The sequence below is a fragment of the Megachile rotundata genome, chromosome 6 (assembly GCF_050947335.1).
Source record: "Megachile rotundata isolate GNS110a chromosome 6, iyMegRotu1, whole genome shotgun sequence".
NCBI lineage: Eukaryota > Metazoa > Arthropoda > Insecta > Hymenoptera > Megachilidae > Megachile > Megachile rotundata.
In genome coordinates, this window is record NC_134988.1 from 9,155,627 (window position 1) to 9,182,207 (window position 26,581).

General features: G+C 26.7%; 2 protein-coding genes across 10 annotated transcripts; one reads left to right on the forward strand and one right to left on the reverse strand.

The window, feature by feature from the left end:
* Positions 1-717: 717 nt before the first annotated feature.
* Positions 718-16,753, reverse strand: Vha100-1 (V-type ATPase subunit a family protein Vha100-1). 4 transcript variants are annotated; one of them, XM_012284907.2, is made up of 11 exons: positions 16,402-16,753; positions 14,467-14,772; positions 6,032-6,132; positions 3,733-3,859; positions 3,473-3,649; positions 3,180-3,392; positions 2,341-3,109; positions 2,040-2,272; positions 1,744-1,960; positions 1,487-1,658; positions 718-1,399 (listed from the first exon to the last, which is right to left on the reverse strand). In XM_012284907.2, exons 1-11 carry the CDS (start codon positions 16,516-16,518, stop codon positions 1,297-1,299), a joined length of 2,535 nt encoding a protein of 844 aa, XP_012140297.1. In that variant the 5' UTR covers positions 16,519-16,753; the 3' UTR covers positions 718-1,296. The 4 variants fall into 4 exon arrangements, with proteins under 4 accessions (XP_012140297.1, XP_012140299.1, XP_012140298.1 ...); XM_012284909.2 differs by lacking the exon at positions 6,032-6,132 and adding an exon at positions 8,891-8,943; XM_012284908.2 differs by lacking the exon at positions 6,032-6,132 and adding an exon at positions 9,503-9,588.
* A 420-nt stretch (positions 16,754-17,173) lies between these two features.
* Positions 17,174-23,290, forward strand: ATP6AP2 (ATPase H(+)-transporting accessory protein 2). 6 transcript variants are annotated; one of them, XR_013038354.1, is made up of 11 exons: positions 17,174-17,334; positions 17,446-17,573; positions 17,703-17,933; positions 18,069-18,383; positions 18,455-18,562; positions 20,032-20,121; positions 20,672-20,869; positions 22,005-22,110; positions 22,185-22,266; positions 22,676-22,803; positions 23,101-23,290. XR_013038354.1 is itself a non-coding variant. In XM_076532471.1 (10 exons), exons 1-9 carry the CDS (start codon positions 17,292-17,294, stop codon positions 22,262-22,264), a joined length of 1,299 nt encoding a protein of 432 aa, XP_076388586.1. In that variant the 5' UTR covers positions 17,174-17,291; the 3' UTR covers positions 22,265-22,266; positions 22,665-23,069. The 6 variants fall into 6 exon arrangements, 5 of the variants coding, with proteins under 5 accessions (XP_076388586.1, XP_076388585.1, XP_076388587.1 ...); XM_076532471.1 differs by lacking the exon at positions 23,101-23,290 and having other exon boundaries at positions 22,665-23,069; XM_076532470.1 differs by lacking the exon at positions 23,101-23,290 and having other exon boundaries at positions 22,676-23,069.
* Positions 23,291-26,581: the final 3,291 nt, after the last annotated feature.

The following is a 26,581-nucleotide window of genomic DNA, read 5'->3' on the forward strand; positions in this document are numbered from 1 at the left end:
AAATCATGGGAATTGAACCAATCAAAATGTAATATGATAAAAGACGTATTATCTGTATTTTTACGTTACAAAGGTATAATTTTGTTTACCCAGATAACGACATATTTTTAACAAATATTTTTGTTTATTGGTTTACGTGATATTATATTATTTTTAAATTATAGATTGTACTTCATGATTAGAGATATTGCAGTATATGTCCAGCTTTAAGTTGTCAGTATTTTATTTTAATTTTAAATTCACCAATGTGTTTGAAGTAATAGAATTATGTAATTTATTAATGTACGCACGTGTATGATCTTTTAAATAAATAACATTGAAAGTCGTTAAATCTATATAGATAGACTGTAACCGTACAGCTTAAAGTAATAAGTTTTGAGATATCAACTGGGCTAATATATATTGCTATATTTTTCTATTAAAATATTATTTTATCGAGTACTGATAAATAAAATAGATTTGAAATAGATATATTTATCAGGTGATACAAATTTTTAGTAAATGTAATAGAGAATATAAATATAGGATCATAATAACTGTAGTGAAAAAGGTTAATTGAGAAGAATTTTACTTACATAAAGTAAACTTTATTTTCTAACTCTTCATGTTTAATAAATTTCAATACACAAATATCTGTAAAATAAATATAAAAAGTTTGTAAATATAATAATCATTCTGTAATGGAAATGTTTGTTTTTGGAATTAATTAATTAAACATAATACTTTGCATTATTTATTTTTTACTATTTAACACATTATGCTTTTCATCTTCATCTTTTCATTTATCATTTATATTATGTTATATAGGATTACAATTTGTAAGATACATGTAATCATATAATCATAATTGCAGCTAAATACAGAACATATATATAATATTTATTCACTTTTACTACATATTTCAGATCTAATCACAATTTATATCTTGTGTGTTTTAATAAATTCTATAGGCACCATGTAACGATAATTTATTAATCATAACGTTTAAGATTATAGTTAATTGTGAATTAGGTAAATATAATTAAAATATTTGTTACAAGTACTGTACCGAATAAATTTTAATACCTGATTGTAATTTTTAAAAGTCCCTCTTGAATGCAAAATAATGATCAAAGATCAAATTATTTTCGTAACGGATATGAAAGATTGATTTCATGCTCGAAAAAATAAATTATCTAATTTATTTGAAAACAACGTTAGTGTTCTAATTATTAAATATAATATTATATCATGAAAAGACGTATTCGCTAATAATATATTCTGCGCGTGACATTTCATTTTTTAAATAAGTTGACTTTAATCCTCTGTTGTGGACTGTGCCGTATCCAAAATGATTTCAAACGAAAACGGTTGAAAACTATATCCCAGACCAGCATAAAATTTGCTTTGGAATTCGACCCTGTAAATATAGTTAATAAATATTTTATCAACAAATGTTAGGAAGTTAATAAAGACTACTTATGTTATAATAAAAAGTAATTCGTACCAATGAAGTCGTAACGTATGTAAGAAGGCTGACAATCCTTCCATAAGTACTAAAATACCAACAGTTAGAACAGCCCAAAATGCAAATATGGCCCACAAAACAATTCCACCTGCCCAACCTTCTTGGGTCAATCCATTTCTCATAACCATGTTCCATAATACTTCCGACAATTCTAAACAAAATTGATAAATGATACATATAACAATATGTTTATTATACATTATTGAACATAACAAATTGTTCAATTTTCCACTTACGAGCATGAGCAAGAGATAAAGCCCATAGACGTAGGTATGACGCAGTATGAGACACGCTGCCAAGAACATATTCAATAGTATGGATGCCTTGATGAATAAATACTTCATTCATATCTTCTTCTTCTTCTTTGTGAGTTCCTGGGGCAATTCCATTTGATGGTTGGATTGAGTCAACAGCACCTTCTATGTCTCTGTCTTCTGTGCACTGGTTATTTAACTGTTGATATAAACAAACAATATCGAAGATTAATTAAGGAAATGATTTGTAGTATGATATATTAAATTTTATGTTTAACCTGACGATGTTGCTTCTTTCTGTTATATATCATCATGAAAGGTTTGGCACACAACATCCATGGAATGCAAAGAATAGCTATAAAGAGGAGGAATTTTTGGAATCCCTCTTGTCCAGCATACATCCAGGGACTGCATTTTTTGTCTGGTGCAGTACCGCCTTTGTTTAATACCATGTTAATGAAAGTAATTAATACTGATGGTGCACAAAACGGACCATGTTCTGGATCATCATCTATAAATAGCAGTAGTAATGAAAATCTTGTATATTGCATTATATTCTAATGTTAAAATATTGCTTACTATCACTGTTAGGGCCGTACTTTATCCACTTAATGAACATAAGGAGAACCATGTACAAGAAGAGAAACATTAAAAATATAAGTTGTGGAATAAATTCACAAGTTATACTCAGCTTCCTTTTAAAATATGTATGATTCCATAAACCAACAATTACACCAAACATCATATGCATGACTCCAAAAATTATAGATATTTTCATTTTATATGAGTTCAAAAAGATGATCTTATTTTCTGCCAACTGCCAGACAGGATCCATTCCTATAGGATATGGAGTCTGCAAATATGCATCTTTCTCACTGGGATTTAGTTGTAATCCCTTATTTGCATGTATCGTGTCGTAATTATAATTGATCCCCCAATAGGAACCAAATATATTTAGCGACTTAGAAAACATGTCATTGTATATAAACCCAGTGTACATTGAGAATAAACCCATCAAAAATATAATGTATCGACCACCAAAGAATATATTCCAAATTTCATTATCAGATTTTTTCGCAGCCAACGGTTTCTCCTTTAACACCATCCATCCACCAAAAAGAAACAGAATAAGTCCATGTCCACTATCTCCAAACATCACAGCAAATAAAAATGGAAATGTTATTATGGTATAAGGTGCGGGATTCATTTCTCTGTAAGAAGCGACTCCATATGCATCTATCAAAACTTGAAACCCTTTAGTAAATTTATTTGTCCGATTATAAGTAGGTGGATCCTCAAAAGTTGCCATACGATTCAGAATTGGTGGTACCGAACTTCCACTACGTTCCTAAAATGATTGATACAAATTATTACAATACTCTTGAATAAAAACCAGAAGCAGTGTTATAAATAATTACAGTTCCACGTCTCAAGGCCAGCTGAATTGTTTCAATGTCCAGCACTGGTACCCAACATTCAGCAATTAAACACTTTTGTGTAACATCTAAATTGAACAAATTCAACGTATGATAAATTGCTTTGATTTTACGGACTTTCACGAACCAATTCTTAATATTTTTTGCAGCAGCTACTAAAACGCGATGACGATGATCTTGAGTTTGTCCAAGGACCTAAATCAAATAATTAAATAAAGATATGCAATAAAGTGACAAACGTAAAGCATAATTTGATTAAAAACAATAAACTAAACTGTATTTAAATCTTCGATTCGAGTCATAACACCCATTGACATTTCACGGCGATCAGCAGGTGCTTCGGGGCAAGGATAAAGAGTAGCTCTGAATCCTTCGCATATCTTTTTTACTCGAGTTTTTAATTGGTCTCCTTGGAAGAATATGATGAATACAGATTTGAAAACTTGATCTCCCTAAAAACCGATAAAATATTTGTATATCTTCAAAATGCAAAAAAGAATATTAAATGCTTTTAACAATTTCAAATTTTACCCACCGTTGACGGATCTTCCAAAGGAGTTTCAATTTCAGCTTGACGCAGAAATACATTTCCACGACAAGCACGCCAGAGCATGCGTTCAAATGCTGGAATACGTTCTCTTAGGATAACTCCTGCCACGAAACTATGTGAAAAATAATTTTAATAAAAATGTACTCGCTATAAAGATGCAGAGTGGTAAGAAAGTTATGCACATATATGAACATGATACATCTATACTGATCACCTTAAATACTTTTTCTTTTAAATCAATAATATTTAATAACATAATAAAATTTAAAGAAACAGCACTCTTCACAAATTTAATTTAAAGAATAGATAGAAGATTGGTATTACGTACGAACAATATTATTTTGTTAATTTTGGAGAAATAATATTTGTGGCAATCATTATAGATTACTCTTCATATGTTATGGCATTCTATTTTTAATTTAACAATATATGGTAAAAATTGCCTGTATGTATTTTGTATTAGAGATTAACTTATTGAAAGTTAATATTATATTACTGATATTAGATTTTCAATCTGTATCGTTTGGCATCTTTATTATTTGTACCTTCTTATGTAGTTTTGTTCATACTTTTATCTTAAAATCCACTTATACATAGAACAATAGTTTACATATTACCATTGAAAAAATGATGATTCTTGTAGCCATGGTTATAGTAGTAAAAAGAAAATAAAGTTTTAGTTTCTGTATAATAAAAGTAATAACGATTACAGTAAAACAACAACAACATCAACAGTGACAATAATATGCAAACTCGGTAAAAAAAAAACCATTCTGATATGCTTAGTTAAGTATAGAAAAGAACTGTTAAGTTTCAAGACATTTAAATGAAAACTACATAAGTAAACAACGTTTAAAAAGAAAGAAAGGAAGACATGTAATTATTAAAATTGTAAAAATATGTAACTGCAATTCATAGAAAGCTTTGTTTGTTATTGTCAGAATTTTATAATGCGGAAAAATGTTAAAACAGTTATAATCAAACTAAATTGAAGATTGTGATATAATTGTATTACTTTTGCAGATTTATTATTTGTTTAAATAAAAATATATCTGTATCTATTTGTGCATTTAGGTAAATTAGGATTTTAGGAATATAAATATTTGTTATGTAGAAAAGGTATACTATTCAATAAAAGAAGCATAAATACATTGTAATGTATTACTACACCATGGGACATATAAAATAGCAGGTAAATATTTTTTATTTCAAAACTGGATTTTAATGATATATTAGAGCAAACTAAAAGTTAAGTGCATATTCAAGTAGAGCCATGACAATTATTGTAAATATGTTTTTGTATGTACAAATTATTATAAAGACTAAGTTATTAGTATTATGTAATGACTCCTTTATAAATTATGCACTTTTTGTTGTTAAGATTTTCTAATTTCTACTAAGAAAATACTTAAGTGACAATAATTAATCATTATCTTACATAGTTAAAATCTATAATGAAATACAATTATCAAACTACTTGTATATATTAAATTATTAATTTTAAATATATTTGTTTGCTTTTGAAAATATAAAAAAATGCAAATTTAAAATTATTCTTAACTAATTAATATTGTGTAATATAGTTTTTATTCAAGATAATAGATCTTTCCACAAAAAATTTGTATTGAATATTTCTTACTAATCAACAAATGTTATATAAAGATTAACAAAAAATTCAGCATTTTTCCTTCATATTCATGATAACTTAAAGTTATATTAGCACAGACTAAAAAGCCTGCTAGTTTTTTTAAAAACCTTGAATTGAGTCTTTCTTTATCACATATTTCTATATCCTTTAATATTTCAGAATTATCTGTTTGACAATTTTATGACCATCACTATCTGATACCATAACATTTTATATTATAACAATTTTTTCATAATTATATCAGATATCTTAAATTATAGTCATAAAGTATATATTTTATGAAGTCATTACGTTAGGTAATAATGTACACTGACTAATTATTTTTTCCTCAAAATAATAGTTTCCTGTAGTATAGGCAATTTAACATACAATTTCCATAGAATCTTATAATTTTTATCATTCAACTTTTTTTTATATATTAAAAGCAACAAACATATTTGCATATAACTACGCTATGTACATAGAAGTCCCTCAGACTTATTACTGAAATAAAAACAAGAATTATTGCATTAGAAACCCAATTCTATCAATCATATATATTGCTGTTGTAATTTCTTATTGTACGAGTTCCATTCAAAAAATTTCAGAAGGATATAATAATGTATGGGAAGGATTTACTAGTCATGGAGTACGTACCCCAGTTGGACAGGACCAAGGGCAGACTGGCGGGCGATATTATCATCACTAATCAATGCACGTGTCATGGACTCGGTAGGATTCAAGCCTGCGTGCTCTTGCTGACGACACAACAGACAAGACACAACCACATTAGCACACTAAACATGACTATAATGCTCCAACGCCACATTGTCTTTGCACAAGTCCCTTATGTTTAATTAACGCAGAGGTATGATTAAAGATATCTTTAATAGTTCATATAGCATGAGAAAATTTGCAGACAACTATCTATTCTGGATATATTTAAAACATTAAAATATACAATGGTTGCCTATAAAAATATTTACTCTTTATTAAAAGAAAAAAAGAGGAAAATAAAATACAAGTAGAATGTAAAAAACACATAGTATGATTTAAAAACATTTTGTATCAGCACATAAAAGTATAAATAAAAATTTTCATATCATATCATAATACAGATATATTACAATATTCAACACATTATGCAACACATTGAGAAATGCTTCATAATATAAATTATGGATATAAATATCTTATATTATCAAAAATACCTAACTTTCAGAAAAATTTTATTAATGTATCATATGTTTCCATTTAATTTAATTTAATTATAAATTAACTTGAGTAATTCTGAACAAAGATATCTTAAATCAATAATATTTTTAAGAAAATATGAATTACCATGTGATGTTACATTGTAGTAAAGCTGTTAATATTTATGTATCTATAATAGTTGATAATCATTATTATACATATAATGAAGAAAGTATTTAAAGAAGTGTTATTGCATGGCAATTCTTATTTAATAGATTAACTGAAAAAATTCAAGCTGTAATTATACCTGTTAGAATTCAATTAATGTTAAGTTCTACTTAGATTTACTTAGAAAGGTCATAAAAATTGATAAATTCATTTTTTTTGTATTCATACTTATAATAATATAGAACATAATGTGGTTAATTCTTGGAGCAAGAGAAGAATGAAAAGAAATTTCCACTAATGGATGTATGTTATCATAACCACTATGCCCTTTACAAGTTTACTTATTTTAATCTATAAATAGATTTATGTGGGATATAAGAGATATTAGTAATCATTCAAAGTTCATTTAACTCCTTTCAGCATTGAGTATTTGGAAGTATGCCAAATTGAGATAAAAATATAAAAAACTAAATATCTGATTCCATATTTATTATTTCTCTTTGCATTTTGAAGTTGTGTACAGTTCAATAGGACACATATATTTGCCAAAGGTTTTTTATGAAACTGAACAGACTAAGTAGTTTTAGTTCTTTTTTCCTTTATGTAAATACAAAGATTATGTAATAATAATAATACTTAAAACTATTTTGTAACACAACTTTTTACTTATAAACATTACTTTCAAAAAATATTTAGTCTATTCATTTTTTCTGAATATTCAATGAACATTCAATAATAATAAATTTCTTTGACAATATTTAAATTTCCTATTTCCACTCTGCCTATTAACTCATTATATCATTTTAAAATAAATCTATCTATAGATACAGATTAATTATTTCTAATTTGTATACACATTATATTTTCATTTGGATACTGTTTTCTTGTTTTTGACAAATTTAATATATCATTCTATATAGCATGACAAATTTTTTTTATAAATAAAATGGGAACACAATTTCTTGTAAGCATAATCTAGGATAATAATAAAGCATAATCTATAATGCAAGCGTAATAGCGACATAAATGCGGAGACTTTTCATATTCTTACTCAAATAAACGGAAATTGTTAAACATTTAATGCAATTAATACTTTTCTATCAACAACCAAATAATAAGATATACATTGGTGCGCAACATGCAATACAAGCTGACTACATGTGTTAAAAGGGAATATATGCATATCTATATGTGTATGTATGCACATGTATGTATGATGTACATATGTATTGTTATACGTACCCATGGCCACACCATCATCATTTTTGTTATTTACATGAAAGATATAAATAAATAATAAATGAATGAATTCATATACTACTTATCATATAAATACTCGATACAGTTTGAAACTTTTTTTGAATGAATTTAAATATGTTATATAAATGATGTCAAACTGTATCAACTGTTATACAACATAATGTTTAAATTACATTTCAGAGTAGTGATTTAACACACATACTAGTAAGAAACTGATATATATTTTTTTTAATAATAATTAATATGTGATCAATAGGTAGATGTTATTCAATTAAGCAAACAGTCGTATTTGTCTTTGAAGAGCATCTAAAGTCGCTAAAGCAGTGATTTTTCACGTTGCCACTTATAAACATCATATGTATTTATTATTACCTAATTTTTTTCTCCTTTTGAAGTAATTTAAAAATCATAAAAGTGTTAATATACAAAGTGTAACTGAACAGATAATTGAATAATTGTGATAGATTAGTTCAATGTGTACAAATGGAAAAACCAATGTGTGAACATAAAACAAGTTTACTGAAAAATTAATTAATACAACAACAGAATATTAATAGGAAAACGAGATATTTTGACCAAAATATTACATTTTCACCTCAAATAATTAATGTAGTGCATTCAAAATGAAATTAAAATATAAAACAATCAAAAATTTTTTTTATACATAAAAGTATTGAAGTTATATGTAAAAATTCTCGTTTTCCTCCTTTGATTTTTCAAATTTAACTTTTTTAAATGTGACTTCTTGAACATAAATTACAAACTTTTTTAGCGACTATATTATTAGTGCTCATGTTTGGTTTAACAAACTAAAGGGTTTTAAGTAACTACATGTACAAAAAACACGGAGCAAAACAGATTTTCAAATGCAAATAACGGTTGATAACAGCTTGCCTGAGGGGATTCCTATAGTGTGCTTCTATGGTGTCTGCCGTAGTATACAGGTGCTGTAACCACAGAACACACTGACGCATCATGCCCTCTACTTAAAATCTATATTTATACAATGCCTAATAGCACAGAAAACATTTATCAAAAGCTCTGCAATATGTGCAGATTATGAATATTAATAATGAATATTATGGATATTAATAAATTTTGATTTTATTAAAAAGTGCATACGGATGTATCCATAGATTTAATGTTTCCTTTGTTGCTTTAATATATGACTATAACAATAAACTAAATTTTTTAAATAATTTAAAATTAAATCTATAGAACATTTAAGTTGTACAAACACAATTCTTAGCCACTGGTGTTTAAAATGTAGAACGTAAGGATTCTTTTTTACATTGCAGATTTAAAATTACATTATTAACATTAGTAATATACAATATTTATGATATTAAATGATGGTATCTTAAAAAATATAAGAAAAAAATTGTAGACATATGATTATCATGTAATAAATTATAAAATGAAATTATGTAAATTTAATAATTACTGTAGGAAAATCTATGAATCTCGACGCTCTACATTATTTGGAGCTACACCACATTTAATTACCCGAGCTTGAGAGCCTGGCCGCCAGCGCGGAGGCCCTCTTCACCCAAGAGAGTGACTTGTTCTTCCTCACGGCTGGGGTCTGCCATCTGCGACACGACACCTCCATTCTCAGCCTGGCAACAGACACATGTCACCTCTCTTTTGCCCTATCTCCCGACTTGTCCAATATTTCCTTCATACATTTATTAAACTTACCAATCTTAATACAGATGGTCAATATAACATTTCATAAAGGAGTAGAAAATAAATGTATGAAATTAAAGAATTTTCCGACTTTAATCCAAATCAAACTTAATTTCCAATTTATGCGACATTTCATTTTGCTATGTTCTTTAATTAAAAACAATAATACAGGATACTTGACTCAAATGTCTACTCTATTTAAATTATTACAGATATCAAAAGAATTTGGGCAATGTAGACATTTAGTTCAAAGAAACAACTGAACCGGGTGATTTAAAAAATTTCAGAATTAATGTTGTACTTCCAAATGAAACTTTTTATAATTTTGAGTATTATTTAAGTAACTTATTTGAATAATACATGTTGATCTATATTGAGAACAAAAATGATTTTTCTTTAAATTATTTCACTGTTTTTACAATTTGTAAAATGTAAAATAATTAGCTGAAAGTTCATTATTTCCAATTGTTATTTTTTATTTCATTCTAAATGAAATGTGCCCAAGTTTAATCTGTAATTAGTTTCATTTAATAATAAATCAATAACTCCTAATTATATATATTCATATCATCAGCAAACATTTTAATCAAATAAATGTTAACTATCACATTTGCATCTATGAATTAAATGACTTTTGTATGTACAATTTTTTGGTATCTGTAATAATTTAAGTGTATGTACATTTAAGTCGAATGCAGTGTACAATAATATTACACATCGTATTTTATCACAAACTGTTTCAAACATCACGCATCAAGAACAAATGCATGTTAAAGATATTTAAGACTTTTGGACTTACTCTTTGTCGCAGAATATTGCATAGAACTGCTCAAAATGCTTGTTTTACAAATGTGTTGATTCTGTATTAAGAAAGTACTGTTTTGGATTAATAATAATTTTATTTAAATAAGTATAGCATTTATGTTCTTAAGTATTTAATACATATATATGTAATAGGTATAATTTAACAACATTCAGAACTTTAGGAAAGCATCCATTAAACTTGATTCCTAATAAAAAAAGTTACAATAATTAAATCTTACTTCAACTTTATACAACTATAAAAATATTTGCTACAAAATGAATTACAAAATTATTGACACAAACAAAAAAAACATTGACATGTATTACGTATTTCACAAATACAACTTAAAACTTTTACACTGTTTAATTTTAGAAAGAAACTTAGTATATTTACAATACTTCTGAAACGTACAGTTAAAGGTAAGTCTATGCTGAAAGTAATTAACAAATATAAAAGTTAGAAATATTATAATATGTTACTGCAAAAATACAAACAAATTAAAAAGATATGAAATAGAAAATTCGGCATTATAAAGTTGATTGCAGGAAATGAAAAAATAAATTATTAAGAAAAATAAAAGAAAATCCTAAAGTTAGGTATCCTAAACAGAATACAATGCTTAAATATTTATTCTAAAGAACTGCTTTTTATGAGATGTCAAATAATTGAAGCTAAATAGAGATACAGAAGGATTAATACTGAATGAAAATACTACAAATATATTTTTTGTTTGCATCAATAATTTTATAATTCCTTCTGGAGATTCTCACTATATCATTATTGAAATTATGCAAGGACATTTTATGCAATTCTATAATGCATGTGTGTTTTGATAAAATTTTTATTGTGATATGTGATGGTTAATAACTAAACTATTTGACAAATATATAAGGATTTATAGAAACTAGTTATTGGACTATAGAAGTACTTTCTATTTAGTAAAAAGAACTATACAGAGCAGTACAGTTCAATTTAAAACAATTTATGAAACAAAAATGTGTTTTCTATCAAAATTCTTTTTTAAAATGTTTTTAGCATGCATTGTTTGTTTGTAATGATGACACTTTCTATATACACATTACATTTACAATACTTGACATGCTTCATGCAAAAAAACCATAAAATAAATATGCTTTAAATTCAGAACAAGTTATGTAGTTTAAATTGTTATGACCATATCTACCAGTTAGCTACATGCATGTCATTCTTTAAATATTTAACAATTCAAGCATCAGTTCTATATCTTATTTTGATGCATAAAATTCATTATTAAGCAACTCGTGCGTAATTTCATATTTATTAAAAAAGAAAGATAAATAAACATTAATGGTTATATTCTTTGCCAAGGATAATACACTATAATAAGTTCTTTTCTCAAAAAATAATTTTTCAATTAAAAATGTGAAACATCATGGGTACAATCTGTCTACATGTTAGGTGCAAAGCAACCTATTTTAATCTAATAACAAATTATTATTATGGGATACAAAATGTTGTTATTTGAAATATTTCAAATAGACATTGCTTATAGTTTTTAAGAGAACACAATATAATGACAAATATTTCAATGTGAAAGAGTAGAAATTATGTAATTTTCACAAAATATTAAAATCTTCATCATTATATTCAACATTTCTCAAAACTATGTATCCTTCCAGGGATTTTTTTTTTGTATATATATTATTTCAAATATTGACAATGTATCCATTAGTAGGTTGAAATTGATTGTATAATTTACATCAGGAATGACTAAGTCATGAGCCACTATTTGGTCATGCCTGATTTATACAAAGCATTCAAACTCTTGGTGCCACAGTTAATAATACATAATTATATAATATACTGTAAGTCTAGTAAATTTGATATAAATATAATATTTTTCATACTTCCATGTTTCCACTAATTCAATTGCAAAATATAAGATGGTTACAGTTTACTTACTGTTGCATCTACATACAATTTAAGCATAATTTTATTTTAAATGTATCCTCTAAACAAATTATGTAGTGTATGTCTATTATATTATATGTATGTAATGATTTGTATAAGACAGATTTGTAAGGGATGTCTTTAAAAGAATAAAACTAGAGGATTACAGATAACTATACTAAATAATGAGTCAATGATATATTAAATTAAAAACACTTATTTACTACACTTATATGTTCATATATATGTACCAAATCGATTCAATTGAAAAAAATGTATCTGACATAAAATCCAATAAGAAGTGCAGTTATTGGAAAACAATTTTATAAATACTGCAATTACTTCATTATGTTTTATATATAAATGCAGAATGTTTTTGATGCATGTACATATTACTAATCAATTTGATGTAATATTTAACCATAGAAATAAGAATAAAATATAATGCAATTCCTTTTTAGTTTGTTACAAGAAGAGGAGAAATTCAAAGGATGTAGGGAGATAGGGCTTCGATAGTGACTTGTGTCCTTTGCAATTCTGCAACTTTGTTAGTTGGCAATACTAACACATTAATGTCTTAATTGTCCTAAAATCACTCAACAGCATCATTAGTAACACGAAACAAAAATAGCTTATATCAATGTTTCTTCGATTTGGTTATTTGATTATTAGCATTATTAAAATTACTATTTTGTATATTTCGTAAAATAATTTCACTTCTCTTATACAAAACTGCAAAGCAATTGCAAAAAAGGCATTGAAAAGGCATCAATTTTTATTGCCATGCATTTAACCCTTTGCAGATAGAGCGCTTCTAAGCTCAACGCCATGTATGTACAGAATATTCTTAATTTCAAGTAAGATAAATATGTTTCTAATATTCACATTTATAGTTATTATGGATTATCATGATTTTCTTATGATACATATATGGGTTGATCATCTGCAAAGGATAATTACTTGTATAGCTCACAAAGCTATACTAAAATTCACATAATGAAGCGTATAATTATTTTTATTAGAAATTTGTCTATAACAGATATTTGACTCAAAACATTTATTAAATTTGTGGTAACTGCACATACAAAGAATTTTCCACCTAAAATATGCCCCTTCTTTTGTATAAAATGCAACAAACATTTAAAAGAAAAATTGTAAAATTCAAGATATTGCCTGTGCTAATCATATTAAAATTCACCACATAATCAGTATAATTTTTCAATATTTTTTTCAGATGAGATTAACTATGCTTACATAGTAAATTATATCATACATAAGTTTTACCTAAAACTTGTTGGCACCAACATTGAAATCAATACTAGAATAAAAATTACAGAAACTGACAGAAACTTACAACATTGTATGATGTCTTTGATCAAATATCAGAGTAAATGTATTTTTTCAATTGCAATATCATGCTGATGATAATATTTGTAATGAATAATTTTAAATACTAATTAATTAAAAAAGAATCCATAATTTTGGATGGAAAATTCTAATATAGGAAAATCTTTCTAATTAGTGCAGTTTTTCTTACTATTCTTTAGAACTACTTCACAGAGATAATTTTTATGATATTACTGTCTGTGATCAATTACCATCTAATGATAATTCTAATTTATTCGAATAAGCTTTCTTTTACTGAAAATTGTATAAAATATGAAAAACCTTAGAAAATTAGTTTAAAAAATGTTCATTATTAATATTAAATTTTTTTTCATTCAAGATTATTTAACATTGCACTACATAACATAGTTAAACCTGTTTTAATAATATTATATTATACTAATAAAATTGTAAAATATACTTTTAAATGTTGAATAAAGTAGGACAATAAGATATAACTAATATTGATAATAGTAATTATCAAAACCGTTTAAATAACATTTTGTTATTTTTTACGATAAAGGAGATAATTAGTACTCCTTCTCCTATACATATTTCAGTCTATATGCTTGTAGTATATGTTGTTAGGAATACATATTTAACCACATTTTTTATGTATTATATTAAATTAATATAGATTATATTATATTAATGTTCTTACCTCATCGAAAAACACTTGAGTTTTTCTAAGTATATGTTTTAACTCTGTCAATTCCAAAAAATTACGTTTGAGAGCTTCTGCATTTTGATTGACCTCCCGTAACTCGTTTTCCAGCTTTTCAAATGTTGCTTCAAGATCTATCATTTCCCTAGGCTGAGGAGCTTCTGGATTTTCCCCAGTATCAAGCATAGGAATGCCATCTTTTTTAATTTCTTTTTCCAGGTACCGCAACTTCCGTTCCATTTCATCACAACGGCGTACTTCATTGACAAATTTTCGTTGAAATGCATTAACATCAGGATTAAGCTACATAAAAGAGGAACAGTATTATTAAAAAATATAGTTTCATTAATGTATGATACAAATATTACACAATTATATGAAAAAATATCATAAAAAATATATATTTTAAAAATTTTATGTAATAAAATATTTATATGATAAAATAATACACAGATATAATTTCAATGCTATGAATAGAAATTAAAATTTATCTTCAATTTTATATTTAAATAAAATTTATTTTATGATACAAATTGAATGCTTCCATTGTTATCTTATCTATAACGTTTTAAGTTATTTATATGGATTACAAGCTTAGGAAAAGTAGATAGATTTAAAAATAGATTCTGCCATAAAATATATTTTATAATGCTCATGTTTTTTATTATGTAACAAAATTTATAATTACATTTCTCTTTTTATTTACAATATAAAATCAATGATTAATTGTACTCTACTATTTCAAAATAAAATGAAGTATTAAACATAATAAAGCTTACTTTGGCAATATTTCTGTAGAGGATAGTTAGTTGTTGGTATTTTTATTTAAATTCTTAATTTTTGTAATGAAAGATTATTATGAGAAAATGCAATTATGTAGTATTTTATCAATTTTAAGAAAAACATTTTATAAATTTCTAATATAGTAAATAAATTGTTCTAAAATAATTTGAAGAGCAGATGACTACAGCAAGTTTTAAACCACTATCTTCCACATATAAGAGCATAGCATTTTTTACTCAGGCATGTTATAATATAAAAACTATGCTTTTGATTACTTGATTAATACATCTTCTAATAAGGATCTTTTAGTAAGAAAGTAATAATTGAAATGAAAATACAAATATCTAATTATTACTTTCTTAATACTACAGTGTATTATATATTATATGATATTAAAATAATAAGTTACCAATTATAAAAATTTATTTTTTCAAAAGGTTTTATATAGTTATATATTTATAACTATACATGATTTTATAATGAATATTTTCATTGTATATGTGCATTAAGGATAACACTTAATGCAAACTAAGGATACAAATATCACTGACTAAAGTTGTATGAATATTACCTTCTATTATATGAATGACTCAATTATAACAAAGGAGAATGTTAATGGATATCTATTATCTAAATATCCACTTTTGTAAATTATTTTTTTTATTGGTTTAGATAAATAGAGTTTTACTGCATAATAGATAATAAAATAATAGATTAGAAGTATAATAAGGATATGAAATAATAGAATAAAATAGCCAAAATAAAAATAGTGAAGCGCTAAAATATTCAATTATTAAGACAAGAAAATAATACAAGGCTTAAAAACGAATGTCTGTCCTTCGAAAAGCATATTCAGGTAGATGGAAAGATTCTGTATCCTTGAACAGTATGATTACCAAAAGAGTTAACATTATGTTAATTTGTCAGAAAAATATTTTCTTACGTTATAATGTATTTAGGAGGATTTGATCAGCTATAAAATAAGTAATTAAAATTCATATCATACATTTTACATTTGTTACAATTTTTAACATTGCAATACCTATTTCACCTTATTAACACAAAAATTATAGGTGTTATACAGAAATTATGTGTAAAGGTTCCTTAAGAAAATTAATTTTTATAAAGCAATAATAAAATGAAACTTACGTCTCGAAATTGCACAAGACCAAGTTCCCCAAGTTCAGAAACACAGGCGTAAGCAGCTTCACTTTGCAAAAAGAGTTGACACAAGGTCATCTCTTCGCTTCGAAAAAGTGATCCCATATTTGTCTTTAACAAAATTGCAGTGATCCCTATGACAAATTAACTAAAACTACAACATAAAAACTAAACTTTTTTTAGAAAATCTAAAAATAGAAAACTGGCTGAACGTATTACTGATTCCCATAAGTTTCAGAAGTTCCTTCTCTCAAATGTTTAACGGACACACCAACTTCTGATTGCGGATAGAATAAGTAATCAATAGGATAGTCACGAGGTAAGATGGCCATATATTACAAGTTGACGGTGTATCGTTACTCACATTTTCAGTTAACGCCCAAAAACTACACTAGCGACAATCCAAACAGCATGTTTTTACGAACTCATTTGAATAAAAGAGCCAAAAGATTTGAAAATGTTTATAATGTTAACACATATAAATGTACTAATCAGAAATGTTTATAATCCCATATTATATTCCTAAATCAAAATAACAAAACAAATATATTGTCCATAATACTAAATTGACAAATCATAAATTAAAAATTTTTCTTTTTCTTTCTAAAATACAGAAATCATAAGAACGATTTTATTTTATAAAATAATTTTAAATGTATATATAGTTATTAACAAGTATTATATATAAAACACCCTTTTTTTCTATATGTATAGTTCATATGTTCATCACTACGTGTCAGCACATCCGCAATCTCATGTCATAGGTAGTTTCCATATCTATTGAAGTATTGGATTAGCGTGTCATATGATAAACTTATAGATTGATATTGAACCTGAGGGAGTGTCTTAATTTTATAATTAATTTCTTGGAAATAAAAATGTTAAAATTATTCGTGTGTTTCATAGCTATATTTATTGCAGGTATCAATTATTTCACGAATACTATAAAATAATACTTAAGTATAGTTTAAATTATCTCAGTGATTAGAACTTGGAAATTATAAATCAGATCTTACTTTTTTTGCATTACAGTTGCAGCAAACGGAGATTTTGTAGTTCTACACAGCCCAAACAGTGTCTTATTTCATGGGAATGAAGAGGTAGAGCAAAGCTTACTTAAGGAAGTGTTAGCTGCTGCATTGGGTTTCACCGTTAAACTGGTATATTTTTAAATTATTTGTAATATTTCTTATGATAGTACAATTTTCCCACAGAAAGATTATTAAACCTCAATTTGAAAGATGCTATATGTCTATAATTTTTGAATTAATGTATTATTATTATTATAGAGGGGAGTATGGAGCGGTATCTCTATCACTGATCCATTTAGTCTACCAGAAGCCGTAGTGGCAGTAGTGATAGAAGGTATAGATTCTTTAGACATTCCAAAAGGCAAGAGATTTCCTTTGAATGTTAATGAAGTCGAAGAAACCACATGGCAAGCTCTTAGAGGACGCCTCGAAGAAAGAGATAACGATAACACTTTAGTAAGAATTTCTTTGGGAGATGGTTTAGATGCTGTAAGTACTACAATAAAATATTAATCTAAATAAAATAACAAATATTTTTATGTAATAAGATTAAATGTATAATTTATACAAATATTTTTCTTTCGATCTATATGTTAATGTAGTTTGTATATAATATGAGTTTAGCTAGGACAGTCAGCACTTGGGGAATTAAAACCAACTCCTATTGATGAATCGTCTTTGAGAGCCTTAAGTTTAAGAAAGGAAGAAGACAAGAAGTTTCTTGAAGAAGTACAACTGCTCCATGCAATTGCTAAAAAAGCACCCTCTGCAATTAAACCAGATTCGAAATCTGATATTTATTGGCTCGTTATATCTGGTTTACGCCCAATTTTTGATGTTTATGGCAGCAACTCAACTGCTTCTAAGGAAGCACTATCCTTACTGAATAATGCTTTAAATGTTATTCATGATGCATTTATTCAAGCTTATGATGGCCAGGTATGAATTTAATCATACAGAAAAAATACCATTGTATAACTTTTGGTATAAAATAAAAATGTTTAATTTAGGTATTAATTGTGGCCTTTACAAATGACGCAAGCAAGGTGCACCATATTCGGTCTGTAACTCAAGAGAGGCAGAAACGGGAGATTTCAGATACTGATGGAAAAGAAGTGGTTTGTATTTAAAGCTTTTTTAATTTATAATATAAGTTTTTATTTTGGATTATCATACTGCTTTTTATATTCACTACAAATATGGTGATATTAAATTTGTGAAGAAAGGTAAAATAACCATTGATTATACTCAATAAGTAACTGAAAAGACTTTGTGAAGATCTTAAGTATAGCATATAATTTTTTATTAATTGTACATGAAGTTGATTGGCCAATAAGGAATGTCAGACTTTCCTGTAAGATATTGTTTCAGTGAAGTTGTAGAAATGCTTCATCAATTTTTGTGATTTTGAAATATGTTGTTAGAATTTGACAGACTGAATATTTTTTTCTGACAAGAAGTAGTAGACTCCTTTAGTTTCATCGAATGTATTGTACTAGCAACACATTTTCCGCTAATATGTCAGAAACTAAGAGAGACTGGCACTTTTGTCAAATGGAAAAGCGGCTCAAAATCTCGAATTCTATAACATACTTTAAAATTATCAAAATCGATATGTGAATAACTTTTTTACAAGTTCACAATCCCTTTTGCTATTTGTAACTTTAAATTTTGTTTGTCTTTAAATATGATTTGAAGATGAACAATGATAAGATGTATTTTCATACAATGATGTTTTTTTATTTACACAAACATAAAATGCGGTATAAACAACAAAAAAAAAAGATTTTCTGATGTGATTGGTGGTGGTGTTCTGAATAAAAGAAAGGTACAAATGTGGTCCACAAAATTTTGTGATAGACATTTTAGTCTTATCAATGATAAATGTTTTGGTAAACATAAAATTATCTTGAAAAATCTGACATTATTTATTAGCCAACCCAATATCTTAATTTTTAAAGCATTATACTTGTAACATAAATTACATGTTACTTCTTTGTTAAAAATTGTTACGCACTGCATAAGTATGAGATGTTTGGAAACATCTTTGAAAATACAGGGTGGGACATAATAGAAATAGCAATAAAATGCTTTTTTCATATTAGAAGGTTAAAGGAGATCTTTTATCTGATATATGAGGAATCACATATACACCATTGTAACCATCGTATCCACCTTTTCAGCAGCATTATCTCATATAAGAGATAGAAAGCTCCTATTAACACGTTGATTGCCAAGTCATTCATGTGTGGGTAATCCATTATCATAGGGGCCTATTATGTATTATAGGAGTTTTTGTATTCATCTGATTAGGAATGTTTGTATTACATAGTTAAAAGTATGGATAATAACAGTAACAATAATAGATAAGATTTGTTAAAGATAAAAATATTACTTGATGAAACTTTCAACAATTTCACCATGACAGTCATCGTGTTAATTATGACCTTACTAGTTTGTAAGAAAAATGCTTATAATTTTTTATATGGTCCACCATGTATTTATGATACTTTTAATTTCATTTCAAGTACAACGAAGTTGCATCAGAAAGTTCAATTATTGTATCTAACAGCTGTATCCTTTATAGGCTAATAAAACTAACAATATAGAATCTTCTACGGATGTTAAACATAATAACAACAATACGAACTCTTTTAATGCTAATATGTTGAGTAAGGTATGTTAAAAGTGTTGCATGAGTGAATTTTTAATAAAAGTAAACAAATGTGTTTGAATTAGAAATAGTTTCCTGCATGATTTTTAAACTTGTTAATAAATTATACAACGCAGAATTTGTAATTCAGTAATTCAAAACACTTTTGGTTTAATACTTGAAGTTATTAAAACGTATACAACATTTTATTATTATACAAAATATACTAAAACATAAATTCATAATCCATACATATATATTTCAGCAAAGAAAGGTTATAATATTTAAATCATATTAAAAAAAAAATCAGAAAAAATATGTAATAACTAACTTGAATAAGGGATTTAATCTATTTATAATTTCCATTTCATATGTTAATTATATAAAACATGATCTTTATTTTTAATATTTCTTTATAAATAAAAGTTGCTAAAATAATTAGTGTTCATATTTATACTTTAGCAACATTATTTTGTGCACAATATGAGATCAACGACTATCGTAATTGATTAGGTTTGGATTATCTCAAATTTTGCAACATACATATGTTGCTTTATAAATCATGTACTTATAGCAAGATGAACATCAAGGTGACAATACAAAGTTAACAAATGAAGAGGATAAAGATACAAACATTGATAAGCCTGAACATTTTGATACAAACGGTGATACAAACGTTAGTAATCATAATGATAATGGAGACATTAACAATAATACGAATTTGACTAACGGGGAGAATATAGTAAAGTCTAACAGACAAAGTATAGGACAGGTACCATGAATACTTAAAATTTTACGTATTTTTAAAAATCTTAATGTATTCTATTATGTTGAAATAAGGTTGTGCTAATTGCAAGAATAATGAATATATCTTCATTTATTTTAGCAGTATATTTTAATTTAGGAGACTATTTCTTTAGCTGATTGTTATGACTTATCATATTCTATCATTTTGGTGTCTTGATTGTCTTGCATTTCATAAACAATTACAGTTTACTTCTTCAGGTCCGCAATCAATAATCAAAACACCAATTCAAATCATCACAAAAGCTTCAAATATTTTTTTAGCATAAAATTGTTATGTATTTTTGTTATCGGTAATTAGTAGAACACGTGTAAAATTGTAAGTAAATCTCTATTAAATTGTGCATGAATTTAGTAAGTAATTTAAATTAAAACAATACTACAAATTGAACTATACATTTTTTACGCTATATGACATTGAAAGTCCTTTATTATTTTGCAATTTAAGGCTTTACATTACAAATGTAAGCAATTAACATTAGTATGCTTAAATATTATGTGGTTCTGTACACAACAATGCATGTTTACACATGACCATCCATTTATACAACATATATTGTAAACTGTAAATAGCTGTTGCAATAGTTAGCTAGTAATTTCAGAAGTAGTAAAAATACAGTTTTAGATTGCAAAATATGAGAGTTTTTAGATTTGCTATGATACAAGCAGTCTTGAGTTATTAATTTAGCATGTTTTATTTCTATATTATATAAATGCTTTCAATGTGCTTACATAACAACAGTGCTTGTTATTAACATATATTTATAATTAATGCTACAATATCATGTAGCACTTGATAAAATGCATGATAATTTATTACAGGAAATATGTAATACAGAAAATCTAGTTTAAAGAAAAAAGAATATAATTTGAGCTAATTATGTCAGTCTTATGGTACAAAATGCGGAACATATACAAATTTTGTAGCATTATCTCATGTCATGTTTATAAGGCTTTATAACTTTTTCTTTTCTTAAATAAATAAGCTTCCTCATTGTAGGTATTAAAATGTTTAGAATTCAATAAATTCAAGAATGAACGTTATTGTAGTTGAATACTGCAAACGATTATGATGGTGTAAAACATCAAGTTTTTTGTTTTAGGAAATCAAAAACTTGGCAAAAGAATATTCCACGGATTATCCTGCCATCTTTAACATTATTTTATGGTTTGGAGTTGTTTTTGTTTTCTCGCTGCTTGCTATTTGCAGTATGTAATCATTTCTTTACTTTCATTTCCTAAAATTTTATACTTTCTCTAATTTTTATTTATTACAAATACAGTTGCCATTGCTCAGATGGATCCTGGACGTGATTCCATAATATATAGGATGACTTCCAATCGTATGAAGAAAGACAATTAAATGTAAATATAAATTTAAATTAAAAGAATCATTCTGTATATCTATTGTACTTAAATCATTAACCTTGCTTAATAAGCATGTATCATTTCAGTACATGAAATATTGAAAAAATGAAAGGAAATCTTTTTCCTACATATTATAACAACTATTGTAGTGTATTTATGTGCACAATAGTTGTAACATGTGTGATATAAACAGTCAGTCATTTCGTTCTCATCTGTTATATACTATAGAGAAATATTAAACAGCAGAATTTTATTACATGTAATATTTATATTAGATTAAATCTGTTGTAAATTAGCCATAAGTAATAATAAAATATACTTGAATGTTAAGTAATTCAAAATAAAGTAATAAAAATCAAAGTATTATTAATTTATAAATAACTAATAATAATTAGTTTTGTTATAGGTCATTTTGAACATCCAGCATTGTTAATTGTGATTCACCAATTATATTACTTGGTGTAATATATTCTCAAAAGGGCTCGTAATTCGTACAATGGATAAGCACCCTTTGATCAAAATGGGATCATATAGGTAATCTTTTCAGAGATATGGGAATCCCATTGGTTATAATTATTTTCTGTTAGTAAGAAACTGAAATAGTCATTTATTGTTTAAAAAAATCATAAAAGTTACCTAAATAGATTAATTTTATGAAAGAGAAGTATTGTATTTTATAACAGTATTATGCTTTAAATTGTTTTTTAATATTATACTTTTCGCAACACTTTGACGGGAAAGGGTTAAAATAAAAGGGTCAATTTTGTTACTGAAAAAATTAAAGATCTTCAACTATGAAATTCTGGATTTGTAACATATTTTTCTTGCCAGATACCAATTATTTGAAACCTTGTGCGTGAACTTGTGCTATTGTGTGTGTTAGTGAATGGAAATAGAAAGAGATCGCTGCATAGAGGTCTTTTGTATCCCTCTTTTATTACGCATGTGCATTTGCTAGTTGACTAATGTTGCGCGCGATATTTCGAAAACTTCTATAAAAAAATATAAAAGTCATAATTTCCGATAGTTGCGTTTATTTAATAAATATAAATTATATAATTAAAGAATTTTATAATACTACAATAGAAATCTCAGATTATGGGTGAGAAGAAATTAACATGAGAAATGGAATCTTAACCCTGATAATTGATGTCATAGCTGTTCTGAACAACGTGATACCGCTCTTGTAAGTACGTAGAATTATAATTAATTTATTTGTTTTAATAAGAAATTATACTCACATGCATTATTTTTTATTAATTATGTTGTAAATGATACATAGATATCATAAATAAGGTAAGTAGAAATAATATAGAAATACTCTAACTTATAAATGTAATATACATTTTTTGAATTTTCAAAATAATGTGATTCATCATATTTTAAATATGTACAGTAGTTTTAAGAAAATATTTTTGTAAAATAATATAAGTAGTATTTAAAATTTGATAAAAAAATCTTTCTGGAAAGCCAAGAAAGGTTAAGTGATAACGCGGGAAAAAGGTTAGGATAATTAACTATTAAGTAATTACGCAATTGATTATTAGTTAATATATTTAATCTTTTTTTCTTGTTTCGGAAAACAAAAGTTTTTTTATTGAAATGGTAGAATATTTGTTTTGTTACTACTATTTCTGTTATATGGTGAAATGCAAGCTAACCTATGACTTGTACCGGTTTATTCGTCAAACAAATAAATACAGATTACCACGTACAAGTCAATATTTAAAATAATTTTGCTTGAAGCTTTATGGCTCTAATCTTATCATATTAATACACAAGTAGACTTATAGTTTATACTACTCGTTACAATAAATAGACATACGTATGTATATAGATTGTATATACGTAAGCCAATATATTTAAAGACTTGGCTCTTTTTATGATGCTATTATAATATTAATACTGATTTGAAATACATTGAAAAAGCTGTATATTTTATTAAATAAGCTACACACAGAAATAAGAATGGAAAGTTAGTATAAGTAAATAAAACTTACCTGTATTGTTGCATTTATTTGGTAACTTTAACAGAAATTAAAAATTAAAAATTTAGAGTTATGGTAAAGGCAGACAATTAAAACTAGGCATGAGTTTATTTTGTTTCCTCTATCAATGGCCCCTCTCAAGGATGGGATTTGTCCCTATATTCCTAGGTCCATGAATAAGCGTGACCTACGCATTGCGCATCAAAACGCGCGCACCATTTAATGCGTTAACACGCATGCGTGAACAGATAAGGACGCGAGGGGCCATATGCAGCGTTCTTTTTTCATTGCTGTATCGCTTTTTCAGTTCGCGCATTCTATCCTCATATCTCTATGGGTCTGCTGTGGACTGTTTGCGTTGAAGGTTTAATCCCCACCTCCGTCGGCATCCCACTCTCCCGCCAAAACCTACCCAGGTATTCTGATCCCACCACTAGACTACAACACCTGTCACTACTACAGGAAACGACTAGTGTTTTCTGTCAGCTTGCGTTTAATCCACTTTGACTTATATACGACAGTGTTGATTTCGACAATTCTTCTCACATGCATCGCGTTTGATAGCATCAGGTTGAGATAGTTATCTGTCATAGAGTGTGTAAATTATCCGACGATCATTCGCACTCGGATATTGGTAAAATTCGTGGAAACACTCGATGATGGAATGAAAAACGCACTGAAAAATTGTTTCTTTATCGTTTTATTTACTTGGATGAAGATAGTAACTCGTGGATAAGTTTATGCAGTTGCTTATGGGTTAACGAGTTGGTGATTTGAGTTGATGTTGACGTTTTCGGGAACTGATATTCTTTCAAGAAAGTTGGGCGTGAAGTAATTTATCACGTAACTGTTACGGCGTTAATAAACAGCATTATTCCGTAAATGAATCTGTTGACTTTACGTTCGAATCCTTACGGATGCATAAAATAGTGTACTTAACAGAGTAATTAAAATCGTACAAACCGATTCGACTTTCAAGAATTTCACCATTCGCATTATCTGAATAATTTACAATTTACGTCGCGAAAATTAAAATGCATATGAGATAAAATTAAGGTCAAAGTTAAACGTTGCTAATGCGGTGTTTTATCATTTGAACAGTAGTTACGAATTCGTTGCATAAGAGAATTTGTATATCTTAACATCGGTGAAACTCGAATGATTCAATTATGTTAATACAATGTGAGTCGAGGTTATTGATCACAAAAAATATAACATATTTGCATAACTGTTTTATTCTCTTTTTACTCGCATGTTTGTTTTCTCTACAGTCGTGTTTCGTCCGCAGTTAGAGGGACCCAACTTCCGGTTGCCAATTTTAATGTCGTATTCTTTTACCGATCAACCATAAGTTAAATCGTTTGTACGTGATTTTAAAAGTTATGTGGATGTTTTTAACGGAAGTGCTGTAGTGTTGCAGTAACGTCAAAGTATTAAAATTTTCATTTAAATTTGTTAAATTTAAATTTGACTGTCATAAACATATTTAATAATTATTAAATAAATAATTTATATTTGTACTGGTCTGTAATTGTTTTCAAAGAATTATTTTGTTTTGAATTTTTTTGTTTAATCTTGTAAAAAATAAAAAAAAAAATTTTGGAATGAAGGAGGGATTTGATCTCTACTTATCGGAGTAGAAAGTAAGAACGTTGCTCCGATGGTAAAACTACTGTTGAAATTTTGGAATTAACATTGTACAAATTTAAGTCCATATTTCCAAATTTGTTACTTTATAATTTTTGAGATTATTTAATTTAACAATTTTTTTGTTATTAAGAGGTTTAAATTTTTAAGGATACAAAGTACCAAGTTTTCAAAAGTGAGAATTTACAAATTTCCTTTCTCTCAAATTTTCAATTTTATAAATTTACAAATTTTTAAATTTGCAAATTATTAACTTTATAAATTTGTAAATGTTTAAATTTCTGTATTTGAGGGTTTTTAGGTTAAAAAATTTCCAACTTCTCTAACTGAGAATTTGTTGAATTGTAAAATTAAAAATTTTCAAATTGCAAATTTAGATTTTTCAAATTTTCAACCGTTGTTCCATAAATATTGCAATATCGACAATTCTCCGTGCTCTTACAATTCCTAGTGCCATATAGCGAATACTTTACCTTTGATTTACGTTTAAGCATCAGATATCATTACCATCGTAAATGATCAAATTTTGATTCTATTAATTAATCAAAATACAATTAATATTAATTTGAAATCAATTAACATTGATAAAACCATAAAAATCAGTAAATGTACCTAATATTTCCCATCGTTACCTGTGGAGTACCATTAAGTATCCATATCGCTGCAATTACTAAATG

Excerpts from the sequence above, each read along its gene's own strand:
- ATP6AP2 (XM_076532471.1), top strand. The coding sequence starts at position 17,292 with ATGTTAAAATTATTCGTGTGTTTCATAGCTATATTTATTGCAG. Across the intron at positions 18,563-20,031 it reads ATACTGATGGAAAAGAAGTG|GCTAATAAAACTAACAATAT; the intron begins GTTTGTATTTAA and ends TATCCTTTATAG. Across the intron at positions 22,111-22,184 it reads CTCGCTGCTTGCTATTTGCA|TTGCCATTGCTCAGATGGAT; the intron begins GTATGTAATCAT and ends TTACAAATACAG.
- Vha100-1 (XM_012284906.2), bottom strand. The coding sequence starts at position 16,518 with ATGGGATCACTTTTTCGAAGCGAAGAGATGACCTTGTGTCAACTCTTT. Across the intron at positions 14,773-16,401 it reads GTCTTGTGCAATTTCGAGAC|CTTAATCCTGATGTTAATGC; the intron begins GTAAGTTTCATT and ends TCTTTTATGTAG. Across the intron at positions 1,400-1,486 it reads CATACGTTACGACTTCATTG|GGTCGAATTCCAAAGCAAAT; the intron begins GTACGAATTACT and ends CTATATTTACAG.